Here is a 26,233-nt window from a genome sequence, read left to right as displayed (position 1 = left end):
CTGTTGTAACCCTCGTTCCCTGATGGAAGGAATGGAGCCGTTGTGTCAAAAACCGACAAAAGGGGACACTCTTGAGAGACCCAATCACCTCTGACATATTTAAGGCCAATGGAATTGTCAAGTGAAATTTGCATGTGTGGCCACTTCCCGGACATCCGGGTATAAATGAGGTCCAGCGTGCTTCATTTATTCTCTTGAGCAAGTCAGTGGCAGTTCAGAGTTGTTCAGTGGGACACAACATCTCCGTTCCCTCCATCAGGGAATGAGGGTTACAATAGTAATCGAGACATTGCCTTTCTGTCGGTTAGTTTCACCGTTGTGTTAAAAACTGACACAAGGGGTCCATATACTAAATGTCACAACTCCTTAGCTGCATTACAAGCTCTAGGAGTGCAGCTGCTGGCAAGCATAGCATGCCAAATAACAAGTGCACTTCACCCCCTCACAACCTTCCAACGGCCAGAAAGTGTGATCTCAAGTCTCTCTTTATATAAGGAAACTCACCATTGCAATAGAAAAAGGTAATTTAGATAGTCTAATTACAGCTAAGCTCAGCTGGCTGTCAACACTATGAAGAATTCACCTTCTTCAGAGAAAGGAACACTACGGAGACCATATCCTACCTGAAGGGGAGGTGAGTATGTGGAAAATACACCCTTTGGACTTATCAATGGGAAGTACTACATAGGGAATAGTCTCTGTGGAGTGCTCCACCTACTGGGGAATAAACTAACAACTACAGTGACTGGTCAGGGGAAGACTCAAGGTTTACATCAGGGAAACCGAACAGTGGAAAAATATACATATGGTACTTTTTGGGGGTAAGCAAAAACGTTTTTGCGTTTGTCACTTTAAATGCAAATGAGCTGGTGCTCCCAGCCCCCTTTAAAGAAGAGGGCAAAGATTTAAGAGCTCATGATCTGGCATACCGGCAACAACAAAACAGGACAATCTCATGCACTGAAAATGTCAGAAACTGTCAGTAGCGGAGTTCAGCCTTATGTGTTCGAACCAGAGTTGGACAATGATGGAGAGACTCAAGAAGAAATGACAACATGTAGAATGCAACAGAATGTTTCTGAATGGTTGCTTGATGAATTTATGTAGTTGATGTGGAGTTAACTATCTTCAAGTCATCGATTAGCATGTTCCGTCATGATAATCTATAATTTGCTGTATAGTTTGTGTGGGAACTGTTATAAAATGCCTAAAGAGCCAGAGAATGCTGCTTGAAGATAGAACAGGTATAGTTTAGTTTAATTATGGTTCACGAGCAAGGACCACACCACAACCATAAATGTTGGAGAATTATTTATTAAAGAAAGTAAGGGATGAATAGAGAGAGGATGAAGAGGAAGGGGAAAGGGATGATAATCATTTAGGGATGAATAGGGAGTGGATGAAGAAGGGGAAAGGGATGGTAATCGGTTAGGGATGAATAGGGAGAGGAATAGGGAGAGGATGAAGAGTTATCAGGTTGATCCGGGCGTCTAGTGTTGGTGGTCGGGAGACTCAGAGTCAGGGCATCATCTCAACTTGACAGGGTCATTGATATTGTTACTGATGTAAGAGCGATAAGCTTGTGAAGATTCGGATTGTCTCGTCTGAGATATCTCCAGTACAGAAGGAATGTATTAAGTGGCGTTCGGCATATATTCCGGTGATACAGAGGATTTGATAGAAGCGCTTGTTAAACCAGAATCTTGTGGCCGGTTTTCCAGTTTCAGTAAGAAAGAGCAGATCTTTGGGAGATGCTCAAGCAACATGCTGGGAGAAAACATTCAGAATAAGGTTAGAATGGACTGAGGACGGAGATTAAATGAAAGACATATATAGGGGATGATGCTTCTAATTGTTCCGTTTGCTTCTCCGAAGAGTGAATATGAGAGTGTCTTGAGAGCGGATAGAAATGTCAGAGATGCAGAGATGGATAAGACTGATTGAATGTAGATGAGGTAGGCCAAATTCTGATCATCATAGGAAGCCGAAAAAAGGCATGCAGACACTTTAATTCTAAATAGCTTGAGTGTATGGAGAGGATGCAGAGGCTAAATAGTTTGGTGCTTAGTAGAAGGTTTTTGTGGTGGCATGACTTTTAAGCCAGTTAAGTAAGCTGAAAGAGAGCTTGGAACAAGGCAATTAAGGAAGGCTTCTTGAGAACCGTTGAGATTTCTGATCTGCTGGGTTAGTTGAAGATAGCTGTCAAAACAACTGGACTGGTGTTGGATGAATGTCCGTTTCTGGAACAGAGTCAGAATTTCTGAAGTGTCAGCTATGTGATTGAGGTGTCCAGGGGCCTCATTTATAAAGCGTGCGTACGCACAAAACAGGGCTGAAAACATGCGTATGCCGGTTCCTGCACAAACGGTGGGATTTATAAAGAAAAACTTGATGGGAAAATGTGCGCACCTACACGCAAAGTTTGACCCATGCGTACACACATTTTGGAGACGGAGCAGTTTGGTGACACCGATGGTGAGCTGAGGGACTGATGGCAGATGAGGGAAAACCACTTTAAATCCTCATTATAAGTCATAATCATAAATACAGTGCATGTTTACAATAACAGTTTAAATAAATAAAAGAATGATTTGAACTCGCATGGAAACTCACGTTTTCATTTTGATATAGTTTACACGTTTTCATTAATATGACACTTTCACTATTGATGATAAGCACTGAAATTACACGCAGTCATTACGGAGAAGTTAAACAAAAAATATATGAATTTAGATAGTATTTTACTATCTAAACTGCAGATGTTATGACAAAATATTTTAGCGAGAAGAACGATGATCAGTGATGCACACTTACCTTGGATATTATGGAAGACACTGCTGGATTCGGTGGTCGAACGGTCCGCTGTCCAGTTTGAAGAGCTCCAATGATAATATCTTACTGTACAACCACAGCTGCAGGAGGTGTTGATGTCGTGTGAAGGATCTTCAAACAGTTACCACTGTATTTGAAGGATATAATTTGAGGAAAACGGTAAGATTTGCACATTTCCTTTTTTTAAATACTTTGTCAGTGACGCGCCGAGACAGACGATTACACTGCAATAAATAAGTAGGCCTATACGTTTCCACTAAAAATAGCCTATAAACTTCCTAAATGATATGTTCACCTTATCAGCAAAACCGCATAAATTTAATTCGAATTGTTTTAAACTATTAAAATACTATTTGGCCAGTGGAAATGAATAAATCAACACTTTATTAAAACCTTTATCTGAAGTATTTTATACAATTTTTGTTTTAATGGATATTTTGATATATTTATTCTAAAACATAAAGAGGATATTGGATGATTTTTATCAATGTAGTGTATTGCACAAATTGCATTTATAGTCCATATCTAATATTTTCTTTGGGACATTTCCTTCGAAAATGAAATTTAACCATGATGTCCCTGGTGACTCAGACTCACAGGAGTCTATGGAGACTCTTATGTGCATTGATACATCCCAAAACACAGATGCAGACATTGTACAACTCCAGCTGCTACAGGGATGATACAGAAATGGTGGACTCTGGTGGAGAAGCGGGGCTCTCTCTCTGATGATGTCATTTTAGGGGGGAATCTGAATCAGCTTGTTTGAAGAAACTGGTGAATGGGAATTATGGGAATTATAAAAAAAAAAAATGAGTGAGTAGATTTTTACCATTAAAGGCTGGTTGTTCTCACACATTGCAGACACACATCTGTTTTCAAATACCAAATACCTTATAAAAGTGAATTTTGCCTAGTAGGTCCCCTTTAAATAATAGGTAAATAAGTGCAGGGGTGTTTCTCCTGAAGTCCACTATTATCTCCACTATTTTGAGTGTGTTAAGCTCCAGGTTGTTGTGACCAAACTGATGTCCACAAATAAGATCCTTGTGTTAGTCCCAGGTCTGTCGAGATGTTGCAGAATATAATGCAGTCCCATGTTGACTGCATCATTCACAGACCTTTTTCCTTTGTAAGCAAACTACAGGGGGTGCAGCAGGGGTCCAGTGATGTTCTTCAGGCAGGCCAGCACCAGTCTTTCAAACAACTTCATGACCACAGAAGTGAGAGCAACAGGTCTGTAGTCATTATGTCCAGTGATTTGGGGCTTTTTTGGGGACCGGAATGATAGTGGAGCATTTGAAGAAGCACAGAACTTCACACTGCTCCAGTGATTTGTTGAAGATCTGAGTGAAGATTGGGGACAGTTGGTCAGCGCAGACTTTTAAACTGGCAGGTGAAACACCATCTGCTTTCCTAGTTGTAACAATGTTATTTCACTCAGGAAGGAAGAGGACAGGGTCGGCTTTGACTACTGGCTGCTTTTATTGACACAAAATAAGAAATAACAATCCGAATCCGTGATCCGAACAGAGGGTGAATTCCTGTCCCAGGAGATAATAGCGGAGGGTGAGGACGGCCCACCTGATGGCCAAACACTCCACGGTGCTGTACTTAGTCTCTCTCTTAGAGAGCTTACGACTAATGTACAGCACCGGCCATTCCTCCCCCTCTATCTCATGGGCCAGGACTGCACCCAGCCCCCTGTCTGATGCATCAGTCTGCAACACAAAAGGGAGAGAAAAATCAGGAGAGTGAAGCAACGGCCTGCCACACAGAGCAGCCTTTACCTGGGTAAATGCCTGCTGGCACAGCTCCGTCCATTGAACCGTATCAGGTGCCTCCTTTTTAGTAAGATCAGTCAAGGGGCTGGTGAGGTCCGAATAATTAGGCACAAACCTCCTATAATATCCCGCCAGCCCCAAAAACTGTCTTACCTCCTTTTTGGTCTTGGGGCGCGGACAGGTCGCAACTGCTGCAGTCTTATCAATTTGGGGACGCACCTGTCCATGCCCCAAGTGGAAGCCCAGATACTTTACTTCCACGCGCCCAATTGCACTTCTTCGGGTTGGCCGTGAGCCCGGCCACCCTCAGCGACTTTAAGACAGCCCTCAAATGCTGCATATGCCGTTGCCAGTCATTACTAAATATAATAACATCATCTAAATAGGCAGCAGCATATGCAGCATGGGGCCGTAGCACCCCGTCCATCAGCTGCTGAAAGGTAGCCGGTGCCCCAAACAGCCCGAACGGAAATGTAACAAATTGATGTAATCCAAACGGCGTCGTGAAAGCTGTTTTTTCTCGGGATAATGGAGACAAGGGGATCTGCCAATAACCCTTTGTTAAGTCCAATGTTGAATAAAAACGAGCCCTACCGAGCCGGTCAAGCAATTTGTCAACCCGTGGCATTGGATACACATCGAATTTCGACACAGCATTCACCTTGCGATAATCCACACAGAACCGCACTGAGCCATCCGTTTTAGGAACCAAAACTATCGGGCTCGCCCAGTTACTGTTGGATTCTTCTATTACTCCCATTTCAAGCATTGCCCCTAATTCTTCCTGAACTACTTTTTTTCTTGTGTTCAGGTAATCGATATGGCCGGCTGCGAACCACCACGTCCGGCTCTGTCTCGATATGGTGCTGAATGAGATTTGTATGCCCAGGTAGGGGAGAAAACACGTCAGCAAACTCTGCCTGTAATTTGGATAAATCAATGAGCTGGGAGGGCGAGAGATGATCTCCCCCTGGGGCCAGTGCGAGAGATTCTTTTTTTATATTCGCCTCTGGCCCAAGATCATCCCCTCCGCTAATCACCGTCGCCAGCATCACTGATTCTCCCTCATTCCATTTTTTAAGGAGACTGAGGTGGTAAATTTGACGTGCTCCCCTCCTATCTGAGCGTATTACCTCATAATCGAGCTCTCCAACTTGCCGTGTGACCTCAAACGGTCCTTGCCACTTTGCAAGTAATTTTGAACTTGACGTTGGGAGCAATACAAGCACTTTATCTCCCGGTGCAAATTTACGCAAATTAGTCCCTCTGTTATACAGCCGGCTCTGTTTGTCCTGGGCCTGTAACAAATTCTCCATAGACAGCCGCCCCAAAGTGTGGAGTTTTGTTCTCAGGTCCAGCACATACTGAATTTCGTTTTTTGATTGAGACGGTCCATCCTCCCAAGCCTCTCTTATGACGTCTAACACCCCTCTGGGCTGACGACCATAGAGAGGCTCGAAGGGGGAAATCCCCGTGGAGGCTTGCGGGACCTCTCGCACAGCGATCAACAGAGGTTCCAACCATCTATCCCAATTTTTGGCATCTTCCTGCACGAATTTACGAATCATTGTTTTAAGCGTGCAATTAAAACGTTCGACCAGCACGTCTATTTTTGGGTGAAAGACGCTGGTGTGAATCGATTTAATGCCCAATAATTCGTAAAGTTCGCGTAACGTACGTGACATAAACACCGTGCCCTGATCAGTGAGGATTTCCTTGGGAATCCCCACTCGGGAGATTAAAGAAAACAGTGCGTCAGCAACACTCTTAGCGGAAATGTTGTGGAGAGCCACTGCTTCCGGACATCGTGTTGCATAATCCACAATGACTAATGCAAAACGATGTCCTCGTGCTGATCGCTCTAATGGCCCGATGAGGTCCATGCCAATTCTCTTGAAGGGGACCTGCATTAATGGAAGAGGGCGCAAAGGCGCTTTTGGGGTGGCCGGTGGGTTTACCAACTGACATTCACGACAAGACGCGCACCACCTGCGCACATTCTCATGAATGCCCAGCCAAAAAAATCGGTTCATGAGGCGATTTAGTGTCGTCCCCTTGGAAAAGCATTTCCCTGTGGCTCCTAGGCACTAACAACTGGGTTGTATCTTCTTTTGTTTGAGCGTCTTGGGTCACTCGATACAACCTATTTTTTATAATTGCAAAATATGGATAAGTAAGCGGTTGTCCAGGATGGAGAGGTTGACCGTCGATGGTACTGACCTGTTCAAACGCGCGTTTCAGCGTCTCATCCTGAGACTGCTCCAGGGGAAAATCATCACGCTCCGAGAAAATAAGTCTCTCGATTTCACTCCGTTCCCCTGAGGCAGTACCCAGTGGTCCCGATTCAGTCTCTCCCGCCTGCACACTCGCGTTCCCCTCCAGTGCATTTTTTCCCCAAGAGGCATCCGTACATAAAACCCCCAATAATTCTGTAAACGCTGGCCAATTGGTTCCCAAAATTAACGGATGCCGGAGGTGCAGATTAACTGCCACCTCAACACTATGCTTTTGACCCTGAAATTAAATAATGACAAAAGGATATTCCATCACATCCCCGTGCACACACCGCACCTTAACCATGCGGCTTGTATCCAATGTCCCGGATTGTATCAGACTTTGATGAATCGAGGTTTGGTTACATCCTGAATCCATCAAAGCCTGATAGTTACCCCCCTTGATACTCACAGGTATTTGGTACCACCCAGCTTGACCAGGGGCAGCCTGCGGGACATCCGGGACCCAGATCATTGTCCCCACCTCCATAACCGGACACCTGTCAATAAAATGGTCCGGGTCCCCGCAACGCCAGCAGGCCGGCCCAAACTTCCCCGCCGCTCCAGTGGCAGGAAGTGGATTAGGCGGCTGATGTGGAGAGAGCGGAGAAACAGCAGAGGGGTCCAACCCGGCCAGTGCCAATCATGGCGCCGAATACACAGTCTGGTTATTCCCGCCCCCAGGGCGGGACTCGAGGAGGGCCGGGCGGACGGGACCTGGGTAGAGGGACAGGTCGAGAGAGAGAAGGAGGGGGAACAGAAGGAGAGAGAGAGACAGATGGAAGGGGTTTGCCAACCCCGGGGCACGCCACCATGTGGTCCTCTGCGAGATGTATGGCCAACTCCAGCGACGTGGGGCACTGGACCCACTCTGCGGTTCTCCTGGGGAGCCGAGTGATGAACTGCTCCAGTACCACGCGATCAGTGATGCTCTCCACATCACCTCCGTCGGCCAGCAACCATTTGCGGCAGGAGTCCCGGAGCTGTTGGGCCATCACGAAGGGATGGACCCGCTGGAGAATGGCCCTCTTTAGGTCGTCAAAGAACAGGAGGTTCTGCACCGGAAGCTGCTGCGCCGCTACCTGGGACTCCCCGGATAGCAGTGGGACCAGTAATAAAATGCATAACTCAAGTGTTACCTAGTCACCATGCAGTAACTACTAGTGATCTGGACCATTATTTTAAAGTGAAAAACATTTTACTCCTTTGCAAGTTACAAATCACCAATTCTAATATGACTTGAGTAAAAGTCTTAGAGTATCTGATTTTAACAGTACTTAAGTATTTTACTCATACTGAATGTAGTCTCAAAGATGCACTAGTCCTCAACACCTGAGAGACATGCCAGTGAAAAACAAGAAACAGATTTGTAAGATGAGAAATCATGTTTATTTTCTAAAATCAAAATAAAACTGAACACTTCAATATACACCTCAAACAGCCTCTTAACGTCTACAAACTCTCAAGTCTCAGTTAAGCTCAAGTACACAAAAAGTCCAAAAGTAAACCAATATCATTCAACAAAAGATATTGTCAATATAGTGGATAAATAAAATAATGTTAAGTAATAGTCAAAAAAGTCTACTTGCTCTGGATGTGCTGGTTTTGGCCTCATCACCAGCTGCAGCCATGTCCTCATCTCCTAAATCAAACAACTGTGATTCACAGAAACTACCTGCTAATGCATTCGCATTCATGTAAAGTAGCCTTTTTTGACAAGTTTGGGTAAAACACACATGATATAGTACCTTCAATGCCCTTAGATGGCGATATTGCTTCTTTATTGCAGAAACAAACTGCTGCAGAAAAAGTTAGGTGCCATGCAAAATGTAATGTGTAATTGCATTACTCATCACAAATTGGAGTAAAAAGTACATTTACTCGTTCAAAAATGTAGTCAAGTAGAGAGTAAAAGTTGCTAATATCTTTGATACTCAGTACAACTACAAAGTAGCCAAAAAGATACTTAAGTACAGTAACAGTAACATGTACTCAAATACCTTACCTCTGATGTTACAATATCTGTAAGCTCACCCAGATCGGTGGCTACAGCTTCAAAAACACTCCAGTCAGTGCAATCGTAGCAGGCTTGTAAATCCTGCTCTGCTTCATTAGTCCATCTTTTAACAGTCCTTAAAACAGGTTTAACGGATTTCAGTTTCTGCCTGGCTAGATGAACTAAACAGTGATCAGAGAGCCCCAAAGCTGCATGTGGGACAGAGAGATATGCATCCTTTATTGTGGTCTAACGGTGATCCAGTATATTACCGTCTCTGGTGGGACATGTAATGTGCTTGAATTTTGGCAGTTCACAGGACAGATTTGCTTTGAAGGATCAAGATGTAAAAGTACCTTCAGGTCTATCACTAACTACTAGCCAAGTTTTCAGATGCAGCCATCATCAGCCATGCAGCCTTAACCACACAAAGCTGACCACCTCAGATGAGCTTCAGGAGCTGCTCAAAGGAAGGATGGTCTACCGTGGCTGATTACTGAAGCAATAACCACAACACCTGTATTTTTTATTTTTTTTTGTTACATCAGAGTGGGTGGTAGATGGGTGTGCCATTCTGATTCAGACATTGTATAAATGAAAGGACAGTAAGAAGAGCGAAACAAATTTCTAAAAGAAGGAGACTCACTCATGGCCTATGAGACAGAGGATCATGAATACTGCTTTCCTGCCATCAACTCATCATGTATCAAGGGAAAACACTTCAGACATGAATACAATATCATGTTTGTGTTCATATCATTGCTGTCAGCATGGACTTTGTTTGTGAACCTGCTGGTGATCATCTCCATCTCTCACTTCAAGAAGCTTCACACTCCAACCAACCTGATCATTCTCTCTCTGGCTGTGGCTGACCTTCTTATTGGACTTGTCATGCCCATAGAGGCCATCAGGCTCGCTGAGATGTGTTGGTACTTTGGTCACACTTTCTGTGGACTCTATTTAATATTTATTACAGTGCTTCTTTCAGCATCTATTAGCAATTTAGTTTTAATAGCTATTGATCGTTATGTGGCTGTGTGTCACCCTTTACTGTACCCACAGAAAATAACAACGACTAAAACTGCAATAAGCATCTGTCTGAGCTGGGTTTACTCCTCAACTTATAACTCTGCCTTTTTAATTAAAGGATATTTTGACACTTCAGTCAGAACAGACATGTGTTATGGAGAGTGTTCTGTTACAATGGATTTTACCTGGATAGTCACTGATCTGTTCATGTCTTTTATTTGTCCTTGTATCCTGATCATAACTTTATATTTGAGGATTTTTTATGTAGTACATCAGCAAGTGAAAGTTATAAACTCTCAGATGAATGGGAAATGTGTAATGGAAGGTTCAGTGAGGAGAAAATCTGAGCGCAAAGCTGCTCTGACATTAGGAATCATTGTGACAATTTATCTGCTGTGCTGGATTCCGTACTATATCTGTTCTGTATCAGTAACCTCTTCTACAACCATAAACATTTTGACATGGGTTGTGTATGTTAACTCAGGTATGAATCCTCTGGTCTATGCTTTATTTTATCCCTGGTTTAAAAAGACTGTTAAACATGTCTTAACTCTGAAAATATTTCAGCCAGCATCCTCTCTGGTCAATATTTTTACAGAACATCAATTATAATTGTAAACTGGTAAAGCTGTCACTTATAAAGGTTGATATGATTATCTTTGAATGATTTCTATTTCTAATTTAAACTACATGTATCTTAATAGTATGTAGCTCATTTCAGAGAGTATGTTTGCTGCATTTGATGTTGAAAAGCATATATTGTCCAAATTGAACAATTAAGTAAACTTTACATACACACATTGAGTGACGAAATGTTCACAAATTGTATTGAATTTGCTCATTAAATAAACTGAGCAGCGTAAATCCTCAGTATACTGGAATAAATGATAAAGGTAGATATGAGCTTTATGCTTAATATCAGTCATGTTGTATCTGTGTTATTATAGATCAAAAACACAATGACAAAAGACTGTCATGTAGAACTAAACTCAGCAAAAAAAGTAGTGTCCTCTATCTTTCAGCTGCTGTTATTTTCAGAAAATGTCATAACGTATAAATATTTGTATGAATATAAAAAGATTCAACAACTGAGACATAAACTAAAGTTTCACAGTCATTTGATGATCCTCAGGCCATCCAAGATGTAGGTGTCTTTTTTTCTTTAGGTCCTTGGTGATTCATATAATGTAAGCCAATTGTTACCATAACTTTGAGAGTAAAAAAAGAAATAAATAATATATATATATATATATAGTTATATATATAGTTATATAAGTCCCCATAAAACATGGAAACCCTGTGTGTGTGTGTGTGTGTGTGTGTGTGTGTGTGTGTGCGTGCGTGCGTGCGTGCGTGTGTGTGTGTGTGTGTGTATAAGTTTTCATATGTGCATTTACACACAAAATTTTAACTTGCACAGGCATATCTTAAAATATGGCAGTTCCATTGTTTTGTCTCAAGATGCACACCAGTAACCGGTATCATTTGTCTTTTATATCATTAAAGTATTTGTATACTTGCCATTTTACCTTTTTATAGATACATTTTAGATCCCTTAACCCTATCCCCAAACCCAAACATAACCATTTTATAGAGGATATAAAAAGAATGTACAAAAAGTAATAGACAGAAATATGTAAACCTACAATGACAGTTTTACTAACAATATAGCATTTAAAAGATGTTTTGAGCCGCTAATCCCACTCCTGCCTCTAAACCTCCACATAACCATTTCTTAAAAATACACACAGTTATAAAGAAAAAAATATGATAGTGAGATCACTGACTGGAAGCAGAACATTTTTTTTCTCTCCAGTGCAGAGAAACACAAAACACTTTGGAAATGCTAGGTATGTGATGTTCACTTATAGCTTTAAACATGATTTATTTCCAGGTATAACTTGTCTCCAAAGGTGTGAATCAAAGTATTATTCAGGATTATTTGCGCCTCCATATTTATGTGAATGAGTAGGCAGGATTGTTTTAACATCACTTTGAAGCAAAAACATCCAATACTCAAAGGACTTGTGGACACATATTTAGTATGTATTTTGTGGTCCTATTTCAGTGAATTCATTTTTTTTTTTTTTTTTTTACCATGCATAAATGTTATTCTCTCAAATACAAACATCTACATACATGTTGCTCACATATTATGGTTGCCTAGTTTGTGCTGAATACAGTGTAACTACACTTTGGCCATTAATATTTTTATAAGCAACTGAAAAAAGGACAAATGCCAGGGCATGTCAAAACTTCTCCAGCGCCCCAAAATGTTGTAAAAATCCACTGGTGTGGACCTCGAGGGATTGCTGTTCCTGCTTCATGCAGAGTTGCTGGACAGCTGGTAAGTCCATTTATTATACTCATTATTGTAGGTCCAGTATTCTATCACAGTGGGTTGTTGAGAAGCACACGACAGAGTAAAAAAAACTTTTTCTTTTTTTTTGTAGGTTACATCAGAGTGGGCAATAGATGGGTGGGCCAGTCTGATTCAAACTCTGTATAAATGAAATGACAGTAAGGAGAGCAGAACAAACTCCTAACAGGAGGAGACTCACTCATGGCCTATGAGACAGAGGATCATGAGACTCAATACTGCTTTCCTGCCATCAACTCATCATGTATCAAGGGAATGCGCCCTAGATATGAATACAATATCATGTATGTGTTTGTATCATTGTTGTCAGCATGGACTGTGTTTCTGAACCTGCTGGTGATCATCTCCATCTCTCACTTCAAGAAGCTTCACACTCCAACAAACCTGATCATTCTCTCTCTGGCTGTGGCCGACCTGCTTATGGGACTTGTCATGCCATTAGATGCCACCAGGCTGATAGAGACATGTTGGTACTTTGGAGACACTTTCTGTGGACTATTTATTATGATCCTTGGATTGCTCTTCTCAGCATCTCTCAGTAATTTAGTTTTAATTGCTGTTGATCGTTATGTGGCTGTGTGTCACCCTTTACTGTACCCACAGAAAATAACCACAACTAAAACTTTAGCGAGCATCTGTCTGAGCTGGGTTTGTTTCTCAATTTATAATACTAGCTTTGTAATTAATAATAGATATTCAGACACTTCACTCAGAACAGACATGTGTTATGGAGAGTGTTTTTTTATGACGGGTTTTGCCTGGACAGTTTCTGATATCATTTTGTCTTTTATTTTTCCTTGTACCCTGATCATAACTTTATATTTGAGGATTTTCTATGTTGTACATAAGCAAGTGAAAGTTATAAACTCTCTAAAGGGTGGTAAATGTGTAATGGAAGGTTCAGTGAGGAGGAAATCTGAGAGTAAAGCTGCTCTGACATTAGGAATCATTGTAACAGTTTATCTGCTTTGTTTTATTCCATACTATATATGTTCTATATCAGTAACCTCTTCCACAACCATAAATATTTTGACATGGGTTTTGTATGCAAACTCAGGTCTGAATCCTCTGGTCTATGCTTTATTTTATCCCTGGTTTAAAAAAACAGTTAAACACATCCTAACCCTGAAAATATTTCAGCCAGCATCCTCTCTGATCAGTATTTTTACAGAACATCAATTGTAATTAAACTCAAACTGGTAAAGCTGTCACTCGTAAAGGTAGATGTGATTATCATTGTATGAATTATCTTTGTAATTTTAAGAGACAAAATGTTCATGAATTGGGTTGCATTAGATTGTTGTATGTATGTAGTTTATGCTTTATCACTTTCATCAGTAATGCTCACGGGGGGCTGAAAACTGATTTAAATGTTTGTTGTTTTACATCACTGTCTGTCGCTTGTTTATAATGACCATCTGAATATGTCACCATTTATTTTGACCGTCTGAGGAGCTACTGCATCAATGCGGTGTGTATGTTTTTCACACCTTTAATGAATGGTTAAGAGGAGGAACATCTCCAATGCAATAATACATGCAGGAAATAAGAATTATAATTGGGCCTCTGAGTTTTCACATCATTTGATATTTCATCAGTAAGAGTAAACAAACTGAACAAAGACATGTCACTTGTATATGACAGATCAACCCATGTGACTACCTTGAGAAAGGCCCACCCAAAATGTCATTGGCAAAGTCCATTGTATTTACATCAAATGATAATTATTTTCTTATTTAATATTAATATACTGAAAAAAGAAAGAAGTGACCAGGCTCTAATAAGTTTTTAACTGACAACATATCCATTGGCAAGTGTGATAATAACACACAGGAGTACATTTTATTTGTTAGGATCTGTTAAATCTTGAAGATTAATCTTGAAGATAAAATCTAATGAAGATTTTACCAGAAAAAAAGTCACTCATGTCATAACCTGGCTTGATTACTGTTGTGCAATTAAAGGAATATCTGTCACAAAAACAAACAAACAATAATTCTGTCATTATTTTTTCACCTTCATATTCTTCCAGTAGAACTCAAAAGGACAAATCCTAAAAACTGTTCTATGCAATCACAATAAATGCAGAATAAAGCACCTTAACAGTATCATAAAAGTGGTCAATTGTGTGCTACATGATGGCTTTATGTGTGTTTCAGAGCAGTAGATGATTCATGAATTAATCATTGTTTTAAGTTGGGTGATCTGAATGATTTGTTCACAAATTGGTCTGATACAGACATATCAGTAAAAATTATTCTAGTGCTTTAGAAGACTTCAACTATAGTGCAGAGTTGTATGAAGCAATTTTTTATATTTTTATTAATTATATATATATATATTTATATAATTGTGTTCAATAAACCAAAGTGGTCCTGTCTGATTATATATATGTATCTATCTCAGACAGGACCACTTTGGCTTTCTCAGACAGGACCACTTTGGCAAGTTAATTGAGTTTATTGAACACAATTATCTTTGGCGGTATGGTTCCTTATGGGGGTTCTTGCTCCAAAATTAATTGAACATACAAGAGCTTTAACATTAACCCCCGGAACCATCAGCTTGGAAATACATGGACAATTAAGACACTTATTAATGTCTTTAAAAGTGAACATGGTAATCATGTAGATATGGCAGTGGGACGTCTATACTGTAGCTTGATTATGTGGATGAGTGTCTCTCAGCAGTGAGGTCTACGCCAGCCGGGACTTGAAAGCCTTAGTGATCTGAAACAAAAGAAGACGACAACCAGAAGGTGCACAGTAATATGCTCATGCTTATAATGAGGAGGGAGGGAGGGTTGCGAGCAGTTTGAGCATACTTACCTCCCGTGTCTAATAGGAGAATGGTAATGATTGGAGCGATTTGACAGCTGACCGTGTCAGCTGGACGCAGCAGTATGCCTACGTGGCCTAACTGAACTAATGCTGCACTCGATTTGAAGCCAGTTTTACACCTCAACCATTAGCAGGCCAAATCTCCCATACTGCAATTTTAAGATATTTCAATCAACATTTAAAAAAAAATTATAACTGATAATACCTTATCAGAAGGACATTTCTGATAAGGTATTATCAGAAATGTGGAAACTTTGGAAATTTTCCAAAGTCTTTTGGAAAACTTCAGTAAATTAAACATTACTTTCTGAGAGAACGTCTCAGTCGATATTACGATATTACAATATTACGTCGATACTGATGTAATGTGGTCTCCCCTGGGTGGTAACTAACTGCTTCTCAGACCTGCCCAGCAGGGGGGCTGTAATGTATCTGTTCCCTCCTTCAGGGAATGAGGGTTACATCAGTAACCGAGACGTTCCCATTCAGTCAGTCACATTCGATGTTACTTCGATACTGATGTAATGGGGTCCCTATGGAAAGCGTCACAGACATACTGAACTGTATTATGAGTGTCAGAGCCCTGCGTGCCCTTTTGGCAACTGCCCTCTACACAGTTGTAACCTTCCCAGTGCCCAGTGTATTAATTATATTATATATTTCAGTGACTTATTTATTTATTTATTTATTTTAACATGCATAAATGTTATTATCTCAAAATACAAACATCTACATACATGTTGCTCACATATTATGGTTGCCTAGTTTGTGCTGAATACAGTGTAACTACACTTTGGCCATTACAGTATTTCACAATTGCTTAAACACATTTCTTGAAACCATCACTAGTTTTCTCAAAACATTAAACACAAATCCAAATCTTCAAACTAATTTCACAAAACCCCTGACTCTTATGGCAAAATCAAACAAAGCTTTCAGATCATACACACATTAAGCAATATATAAACACTACAGATTATTCATTAGACACTACATTAAAAAATGGAAAAAAACAACATCCAGAACATGAGGTTACAGAAAAAAAGGATATTGTAACACAGTAAACACATTTTGCCATTACATAAAATGTATAGAAATCACAAGTAATGTGAATTTAAGGTATACTGTATGTACTGCAAGTACAGTATTATATTCAATATTATATAGTATTGAATGTCTGTATATACAGTACTTACATTACTGCAAACATACAGCAGTCTAAATGCAAATGACTAAAAGGTCAAAGAAAACTCTAAATGAAAAGCATGATACAGTACACAAAAAAAAAAAAAAAAAAAAAAAAAAAACAAAGTTCAGAGTCAGTGAGAGATTCATTCTGCTTCAGCATCACGTCTTCATGCTGGGTCCGGCCTAAATCAAGTCAAGTCACCTTTATTTCAATTGCAATTTATACTACACAGATACTAGTCTAGTCTAGTCTAGTCTAGTATAGTATAGTAAAGTATAGTATAGTCAAAGCAGCTTTACAGTGATAACAGGTACATGATGATCAGTAATGCAAAGAGGGTTCATTTTGGCTGTACAGCTCTAAAAGAAAATAGTGTCATTGTTCAGCTGAAGTCAGTTCAGTGTTGATTCACTTAAATTGTAAAGACCATCAATTATTATGTAAATTACTGTAATTATTTTCCTCTATAAAGCAGTTCTGCAGAAAACAGTGATGTCATCATCTAGGCTAGCTTAGTTCAGTTCTCATCCTATAATGTCAGTACTGTCAGATCAATAATATTGTTAAATATTATTGAATATTGTTGAGGACATTTTCCACATCACAGGCAATGTCGTCTCTTGCCAGACAAAGGGAAAAACCTGTGCCGGATCCAGCCTTGACAGCCTTGTCTCCACACCCCTTGCTCTTTCTCCTCATCATCCTCTTACACATACTCTTCCTCCTCTACTTTTCAGATTGTTTCCATCTATTGTTGGTATCATCATTCAGCACCTGTATCACCTGTGCACTCTGAACTGACCTATATTTTATACAGTTGATTTGATCACATCATTAGAAATAAGTGTGAATAATTTTGAGTCATTGTGTTTAAAGGATGACAACTGTGTTGTAGTTGTGTTTAATTTTGTTGCCACATGTATTTACCATTTTGCAACACAGTGCAAAATGTGTTTTAGTGAGTAAGAATGTGTTTAGAGTTTTGCAAAAAGAGTGGATGAGATTTGCAAACAGTGTCTTAACTACCTGAACTTGTTTAAGGTTTTGCCTACAAAGTGACTGATTCAACAAATGGGTTTAGGCCACTGAGCATTGGGTTCAGAGAATGGGGTTTAGTGTTTTAGCAATTGTGAAATACTGTAATATGTTTATAAGCAACTGAAAAAAAGGACAAATGTCAGGGCATGTCAAAACTTCTCCAGGGCCCCAAAACATTGTACAAATCCACTGGTATAGACCTCGAGGGATTGCTGTTCCTGCTTCATGCAGAGTTGCTGGACAGCTGGTAAGTCCATTTATTATACTCATTATTGTGGGTCCAGTATTCTATCACAGTGGGTTGTTGAGAAGCACACGACAGAGTAAAAAAAACATTTTTTTTTCTTTTTTTTTTTTTTTGTAGGTTACATCAGAGTGGGCAGTAGATGGGTGGGCCAGTCTGATTAAAACTCTATATAAATGAAATGACAGTTAGGAGAGCAGAACAAACTCCTAACAGGAGGAGACTCACTCATGGCCTATGAGACAGAGGATCATGAGACTCAATACTGCTTTCCTGCCATCAACTCATCATGTATCAAGGGAATGCGCCCTAGATATGAATACAATATCATGTATGTGTTTGTATCATTGTTGTCAGCATGGACTGTGTTTCTGAACCTGCTGGTGATCATCTCCATCTCTCACTTCAAGAAGCTTCACACTCCAACAAACCTGATCATTCTCTCTCTGGCTGTGGCCGACCTGCTTATGGGACTTGCCATGCCCATAGATGCCACCAGGCTGATAGAGACATGTTGGTACTTCGGAGACACTTTCTGTGGACTATTTATTATGATCCTTGGATTGCTCTTCTCAGCATCTCTCAGTAACTTAGTTTTAATAGCTGTTGATCGTTATGTGGCTGTGTGTCACCCTTTACTGTACCCACAGAAAATAACCACAACTAAAACTTTAGCGAGCATCTGTCTGAGCTGGGTTTGTTTCTCAACTTATAACACTAGCATTGTAATTAATAATAGATATTCAGACACTTCACTTAGAACAGACATGTGTTATGGAGAGTGTTCTGTTATGATGGGTTTTGCCTGGACAGTTTCTGATATGATTTTGTCTTTTATTTTTCCTTGTACCCTGATCATAACTTTATATTTAAGGATTTTCTGTGTTGTACATCAGCAAGTGAAAGTTATAAACTCTCTGATGAACGGTGGTAAATGTGTAATGGAAGGTTCAGTGAGGAGGAAATCTGAGAGTAAAGCTGCTCTGACATTAGGAATCATTATAATAGTTTATCTGCTTTGTTTTATTCCGTACTATATCTGTTCTATATCAGTAACGTCTTCCACAACCATAAATATTTTGACATGGGTTTTGTATGCAAACTCAGGTCTGAATCCTCTGGTCTATGCTTTATTTTATCCCTGGTTTAAAAAGACAGTTAAACACATCCTAACCCTGAAAATATTTCAGCCAGCATCCTCTCTGATCAGTATTTTTACAGAACATCAATTGTAATTAAACTGGTAAAGCTGTCACTCGTAAAGGGAGATGTGATTATCATTGTATGAATTATCTTTGTAATTTTAAGAGACAAAATGTTCATGAATTGGGCTGCATTAGATTGTTAAGACAATTTAGCAAACCGCATAAATCCTCAATCTACTGGAATAATGAAAAGGTAGATAGTATGTAGTTAATGCTTTATCACTTTCATCAGTAATGCTCACAGAGGGCTGAAAAACTGATTTAAATGTTTGTTGTTTTACATCACTGTCTGTCGCTTGTTTATAATGACCATCTGAATATGTCACCATTTATTTTGATCGTCTGAGGAGCTACTGCATCAATGCGGTGTGTATGTTTTTCACACCTTTAATGAATGGTTAAGAGGAGGAACATCTCCAATGCAATAATACATGCAGAAAATAAGAATTATAATTGGGCCTCTGAGTTTTCACATCATTTGATATTTCATCAGTAAGAGTAAACAAACTGAACAAAGACATGTCACTTGTATATGACAGATCAACCCATGTGACTACCTTGAGAAAGGCCCACCCAAAATGTCATTGGCAAAGTCCATTGTATTTACATCAAATGATAATTATTTTCTTATTTAATATTAATATACTGAAAAAAGAAAGAAGTGACCAGGCTCTAATAAGTTTTTAACTGACAACATATCCATTGGCAAGTGTGATAATAACACACAGGAGTACATTTTATTTGTTAGGATGTTAAATCTTGAAGATTAATCTTGAAGATAAAATCTAATGAAGATTTTACCAGAAAAAAAGTCACTCATGTCATAATCTGGCTTGATTACTGTTGTGCAATTAAAGGAATATCTGTCACAAAAACAAACAAACAAAAATTCTGTCATTATTTTTTCACCTTCATATTCTTCCAGTAGAACTCAAAAGGACAAATCCTAAAAACTGTTCTATGCAATCACAAGAAATGCAGAATAAAGCACCTTAACAGTATCATAAAAGTGGTCAATTGTGTGCTACATGATGGCTTTATGTGTGTTTATATATATATATATATATATATATATATATATATATTTGAAGCCAGTATTACACCTCAACTGTCAGCAGGCCACATCTCCCATACTGCAATTTTAAGATATTTCAATCAACATTTAAAAAAAAAAATTATAACTGATAATACCTTATCAGAAGAACGTGTTTCAAATTGTGTTCCATCTTTCAAAATTATATAAAGCATAATTACAGAAATTAACAAAATTTTATTAACATTTTATGTTGTTGTGAGAACTGTAAATTTAATTGTGGTTAATACTGCAATTCAATCTCAAGGTTTATTTTTATTAGAGTGTACACCTAATATGTATAACATATGTATAACAAGATATATAAGAAACTATATAAGAAACAAGAGCAGTCCTGATGCAGATGTGCTTGACACAGGAGGAAACAAAATAGAAACACAACTTGGCCTCAAAGAAGGGGGGGAAAAAATGTCAAGATCAAAACAATGCTTGTTTACATCCTCTAATGAAAAGATTAAGATTACTGGTTAATTGTTCATCAAGGTTAATGAACTAAAAACAAAGCTCCAAAAAGATGACACTTATTATCTCTTATAGAGTCAAAGTAAGTGATTATTTTAAAGAATAATAATAATTTCCATTAAACTATTTCCCAATTATTTTGACTGAAGTTGACTGTCTTCCTAAAATCAATAATCTTTATACATTTTAAAAAAGAGACTTTTCCAAAGTCTTTTGGAAAATTTCAGTAAATTAAACATTACTTTCTGAGAGAACGTCTCAGTCGATATTACTATATTACGTCGATACTGATGTAATGTGGTCTCCCCATGGGTGGTAACTAACTGCTTCTCAGACCTGCCCAGCAGGGGGGATGTAATGTATCTGTTCCCTCCTTCAGGGATTGAGGGTTACATCAGTAACCGAGACGTTCCCATTCAGTCAGTCACATTCGATGTTACTTCGATACTGATGTAATGGGGTCCCTATGGAAAGTGTCACAGACATACTGAACTGTATTATGAGTCTCAGAGCCCTGCATGCCCTTTTGGCAACTGCCCTCTACACAGTTGTACACAGGGACAGGGCTAACTCTGGGGATGGTCCAGAGGTGTAAAGTACTTGAGTAATTTTACTTGATTACTGTACTTAAGTATTATTTTTGGGTATTTTTACTTTACTTGAGTACATTTAAAAAACAAAACTTTTACTTTTACTTGATTACATTTTTTGAGAAAAAAGAGTACTTTTTACTCCTTACAATTTTATTTACAGTCAAAAAGTACTTATTTTTTGGAGATCACTTCATTCTATTTTCCTTTGCTATTACCAAACCAATTGAATTGTGCTGATGACCAGTTTAATTTAAATGTTATTTATTCAATGAGATTCATTTTCACATTCCATGAAATTGGTCAGACATGTTCATTGGTCGACATGTTCAAGTGACGTCATGTTGCATCAATTACCACAATGCACAGCACCTTGACCTCAAAGAATATCCACTAACAAGAAGCGACACTCAACAGAACGTTCCATTGCAACACCTGCGCCAGCAGCGGCCTTGTATTTCCGCCATTTTGGGGTGAAGGCGACTTGGCATTCCACTAGTTTCTATGGCAATATCAGCTGCTTTGTTAAAAAAAAAAACTTTTTCACAAAACCTTTTTGCTCTCAGTCAGTTTGGGTTAAAACTCTTTAAAAGATCTAGTATTAGTATTAGACTTATAAACACTGAATTAATACCGAAATATGAAATTAAATTATGACATGCATCAGAAAAATTGGGAATGTTGGACAATAAATATATGAATATAACAGCTTGATTTTGCAGTGTTGTCTAATGTCCACTGAAGTAAAAGTGTGAATAATGCGATAACGGACACAGCAATGCATCATGTGTTATAAGATCATTATGTTTGTAGCGTGATCCATTAAAATGTACAATATAGCTTATTTTAATTCAGACCTAGATATTATTACTATTACTCCACTAGGTCTGAAATATATTGTTCGCTGTAAATATGATGATCTTAAATGTATTAATTATTAATTTACTATTAATAAATGTGTAAAGTTGCATAAAATGGAAATACTCAATAAAGTAGGCTAACTACGTTACCTCAGATGGATGAATGGTTGGATTCCACAACTAGTAAAATAAAACACATATAAGACAATACAACATTTACTGTAGGAGCCATACAATTTACTGGTGACTTAATTTAAAAAACTGTTCTACTGTGCTTCTGATTTGGCAGTGAAATTCGCCGATTTTGGGTGCGTAAGATGTGAAGGATTCAATGCTCCAGTTAGTATTTTCACCCCATAATGGCGGCCGCGCTACCGGAGCGCCATCTAGTGGCTGTTACCTAAAAAGTATCAGAGTGTCGCCTCTTGGGTTCTATACTCTTTGTTGACCTGGAAATTATAACAGTCAGTGGAAGAAAATGGAGGAAGTCAAAAATCAGCCACAGAATCAAGAGCACCCGTGGCCAACAGTTCATCTGCTTCTTTGAAACAGACAACACATGAAGCCAGCAAATAGTTGGACGGATATCTGGCCTGTGTTTCAGACATCAGTGTTTCAGGCACTGCAGGAGTGATTTTTAGCCCCAAAAGAGCTAGGTTTGACACTCACAATTTTGAAAATCAGCTTCTGCTTAAGTTAAATCCGAGGTTTTGCAACTTTGAGTAGCATGTTGCATACTGGCATTAGGTAGTAGTCTTATAGTTTTATAATTAAATACAATTAAACACAAACAGTTCTAAAGGAGGATAAAACCTTGTATGTGGTTCATTCACTTCATGTTTTTAGAGATTAAAAGCTTAAACAAGAATCTCTAGTTTTCATTCTTGCTGTTACTTTTACTTTTTTAATACTCAAGTACAATTTTAATGTAGTACTTTTTTACTTTTACTCAAGTATGATTCTGGCCAGATACTTTTACTTTTAATTGAGTAAAATTTTCACTCAGTACTTGTACTTTCACTTGAGTAACATTTTTGAGTACTTTTTACACCTCTGGGATGGTCATAGCAGCTGTTCCTCTATCGTGGCATTTCACGGTGAAGAGTGCTTCGGATCTCAATGCTGGGGAAGTGCCGAGAGGGAGGTAACATGGTGGATACACATGGACTCTTGTGGCACTATAACAATTGGAAGATCTCTGCAGTAGGTCCTATCTAGTCTTGTGTAGCCAGACCTTCAGACTGACGGCAGAAGGTCTGGACTCTATTGCAGCTTTCATTGGCCAAGGACCACCAAAAAGGACGTTTGACTGTCAATCACAGTTTGTTTTGTTCCATGTCATGTTTGGGGCATGAAAATGTAAGGTCAATGTCCCTACAATAACAGACCGGAGTGCATCTAATAAATTATTAATTCAAAAACATTGTGCTTCAACACTGCAAGTTTACTGCAACAGTGGATTTGCAAAATTCACATACTTTTGAAATCCAGCATTTAGTTGATCCTGGAAGGTGCTCATTGTCACAGTTGTAAACACGAAACTGTTCTTCTTCCATGAGGGGGTTTGATATCATGGCACTTGTTTCCAGACGGACTATTAAAAACCGTGACACATACATCTCCCAGACAACCTGTAGAATTCAACTAATCAGATATCAACTTTGAAAATCCTGAAGTGTTTGAAGTGTGCCATATGCATCCAACGTTCAGCCAAAGGTCTGTGGGCATGACATCTGAGGCTGAGACTAGGTCCTACCTAGCCAGGGAGGAACTCATCCAGGCCCACTGGGGGAAATGCATACTGGCAGTGGGAGGACTCCTGGGAGGCAAACAGGTCTACCTGTGCGTCCCTGAATCGACTCCAGATCAGATGGACCACCTGGAGATGGAGTCTCCATTCTCACAGGAACGTGAGCTGTTGTGAAAGCGCATCAGCCCCATGATTGAGCTCACCTGGGATGTGAACGCAAAGTGACTTGAATCGCCACTGACTCCAGAGGAGATGGCGGGCGAGTTGTGACATGCAACATGGGCAATATTGTCCATGCTGACCAACACATGCTTGCCCTGAAGCAACGTCTGAAACTGGTGCAAGGCGAACAACACTGCTAGCAACTCTAGGCAATTGGTATGCCAGTGCAGTCAAGGTCCCGTCCAAAAGCCAGAGGTTGCAAACCCGTTTCACACAGCCCCCCAACCTGTTCTGGAGGCATCTACTGTAACAACAACATGCCTGGACATTTGTTCTAAGGGCACTCCAGCCCGTAGAAAAGCAAGGTCTGACAAGGGGCTGAATGTCTGGAGACAGCTCAGTGTGATGGCAACGAGGAGTGCTGGGGCCTAATCCCGGGAAGCACAGTGTCCCTAAGTAGAGGCAGTGAGTTTGGTGCAACACTTATCCATTGCTCCATGGGTCCCGTAAGGGACTAGCTAGGGAGGTGTGAGTAAGCATCACATCCTTGAAATGAAAACTCCCCTCCCATGAAGGGTTGGCTGACAGTGAGTAAGCGGAGCATCGCTCACTGTCAGCGCAGACCCAGTATGGCCTAGAGGTTGATGAAATTGCTCTTTTATAGAGAAATTGGGTACAGAAATAAATAATACGAAACTTTCCATCCAGCTCTTCTCCGGGGGAAGGAGTTGTGCATTCACCATCTCCTGGATCAGATCCGCTCCCTCTAGCTCTGAGCCACCCTTCTCAGGGCCATTTCGATGTGTGCTTTGAGGCGAAGTCCCCAACAGTGTCGCCAAAGAGGCCGGCCTGAGAGATGAGGGCGTTGAGAAAGTGAACTTTTTGGCATTCTTCATCTCAGCCAGTTCCAACCAGAGATAGCGTTCCTGGACCATCAAGGTGGACATCATCTGGCTGACGGCCTACACCTCGACTTTCGTTGCTCAGCTTCATCAATAGCCTGCTCTCTGATGCAGTGATTGACATGTGGTCCTCATCCGCAGTGCCGAATCAGATGCAAGATGTCCCATGTGAGGGACTCGTGGCACCACTCAGCAGCTTGACAGCACATGGCATGCTAGAGAAGCGAGAATTCCATGGGGATTTACCCGGCAGAAGAGCACCCACTGTAACCCTCAGCTCTCCCAAAGTGTTAACCTATGAGAAGTGGCGGAGGGCTGGATAACAGCAGAAGGTACTCAAGACTCTGTGAAGAAGGAAAGTCGTGACCACAATGCCAACATGAACATGCTCTCGCAGTGAAAGCATGCCCCATCCACGATCACTCTCTCATGCTTTCTGCCCAGACATGTGAGACAGCAATTGTGGCCGTCAGATGAAGCCAGGAAACAACCGCATCCAAAAACACAGAAAGGCATCTTTAAAAAGACGCTCGCTGCCTGTGCTTGTTCTTTTAGGAAACCTGCTCTGAACGCAGAAGTGCTGAGGGGTGAAACGCTGCACTTCTCCATGCACAGCAGACTGGATGCGAATCACCGCTAGATGTGCCCTCAAACCAGCAGAGAGATCGCCAATGACAAGCTGCTTCAAAGCAATTAAAATAGCTGTTTTTGGAGATGAACTAATTTTTAGCAAGTAGAACTGCTGTTTGCTCTTTTCTTAGGAAATTTACTCAAAAAGAAGAGATTGGAATGAGCGATCGCTGTACAACCGCTCGGCTCCAAAGCAAAATATGAATGAAGTGAGAAATGCCAGTCATATTTATTTCCATATGTCCAGGTAGGTGTGAATCTGAATTAGGGTTGTAGCGATTCACTTGTTTTCTCGATGCATTGATTACAAATTCTGACGATGCATGCATCAACATGTATTTCTGAATTGTGAATTGTTGATTTTGGTCAATAATTGGTTTAAAATGCTAAGAATCGGATTGATCGCGATTCAGTGCTTTAAAATATATAAACATTACATTTCTACATGCATGAATGAAAGGAGGCGTTGTGTGCTGTCACTCACGCCCTCACAGAACTAACATTAACATTTTTTTTGGTTTTTTTGCCCCACTCTCTGACCTTTTGAGGGCCGCTGTGTAATTCTGAGGGCTGCTGTCTAAGACACATTGGGGGAAGCATTTCAATAACCCTATGAATGCATATAAAATGCAGAATCAAATTTATTTGAATCGCATCGAATTTTAATGTGAATCGTCTTGAATCAAATCGTTCTGGATTTGCAAAAATCGTTCTTGAATTGAATCAAACACCTATGAATAGTGAATCGAATCGAATTGCTGTCTAGCCAAAGATTCACAGCTTTACTTGGCATGCAAATCTCACTGGCCAATGTCCATTGGCTCATTTAGTTACCACTTGGAGGTGATTGGGCTCACAGGCGAGACCCCATAACATCGGTATCGATGTAACGTTGAATGTGATTGAATAAATGGAAACTGAAGAAACATTTGGAGACATTTGGAGTGGGGAGTCACCCTCACCCTTATGTCTTT

The 26,233-nt window shown here is 39.9% G+C and overlaps 3 protein-coding genes across 3 annotated transcripts; all 3 read left to right on the top strand.

Annotated features, from left to right (window-relative positions):
- Window positions 1–9,457: 9,457 nt before the first annotated feature.
- On the top strand, window positions 9,458–10,984 carry LOC125262938 (trace amine-associated receptor 13c-like). Its single transcript, XM_048181780.1, has one exon. It carries the CDS (start codon window positions 9,534–9,536, stop codon window positions 10,524–10,526), a length of 993 nt encoding a protein of 330 aa, XP_048037737.1. The 5' UTR covers window positions 9,458–9,533; the 3' UTR covers window positions 10,527–10,984.
- A 1,418-nt stretch (window positions 10,985–12,402) lies between these two features.
- On the top strand, window positions 12,403–14,387 carry LOC125262937 (trace amine-associated receptor 13c-like). Its single transcript, XM_048181778.1, has one exon. The coding sequence runs from the start codon at window positions 12,478–12,480 to the stop codon at window positions 13,477–13,479; it is 1,002 nt and encodes a 333-aa protein (XP_048037735.1). The 5' UTR covers window positions 12,403–12,477; the 3' UTR covers window positions 13,480–14,387.
- A 3,137-nt stretch (window positions 14,388–17,524) lies between these two features.
- LOC125262936 (trace amine-associated receptor 13c-like) lies at window positions 17,525–19,689 on the top strand. Its single transcript, XM_048181777.1, has one exon. It carries the CDS (start codon window positions 17,836–17,838, stop codon window positions 18,838–18,840), a length of 1,005 nt encoding a protein of 334 aa, XP_048037734.1. The 5' UTR covers window positions 17,525–17,835; the 3' UTR covers window positions 18,841–19,689.
- Window positions 19,690–26,233: the final 6,544 nt, after the last annotated feature.

The sequence above is a fragment of the Megalobrama amblycephala genome, linkage group LG2 (assembly GCF_018812025.1).
Source record: "Megalobrama amblycephala isolate DHTTF-2021 linkage group LG2, ASM1881202v1, whole genome shotgun sequence".
NCBI lineage: Eukaryota > Metazoa > Chordata > Actinopteri > Cypriniformes > Xenocyprididae > Megalobrama > Megalobrama amblycephala.
Note: the sequence above shows the minus strand (reverse complement) of the source record. Positions and strands in the feature narration are given on the sequence as shown.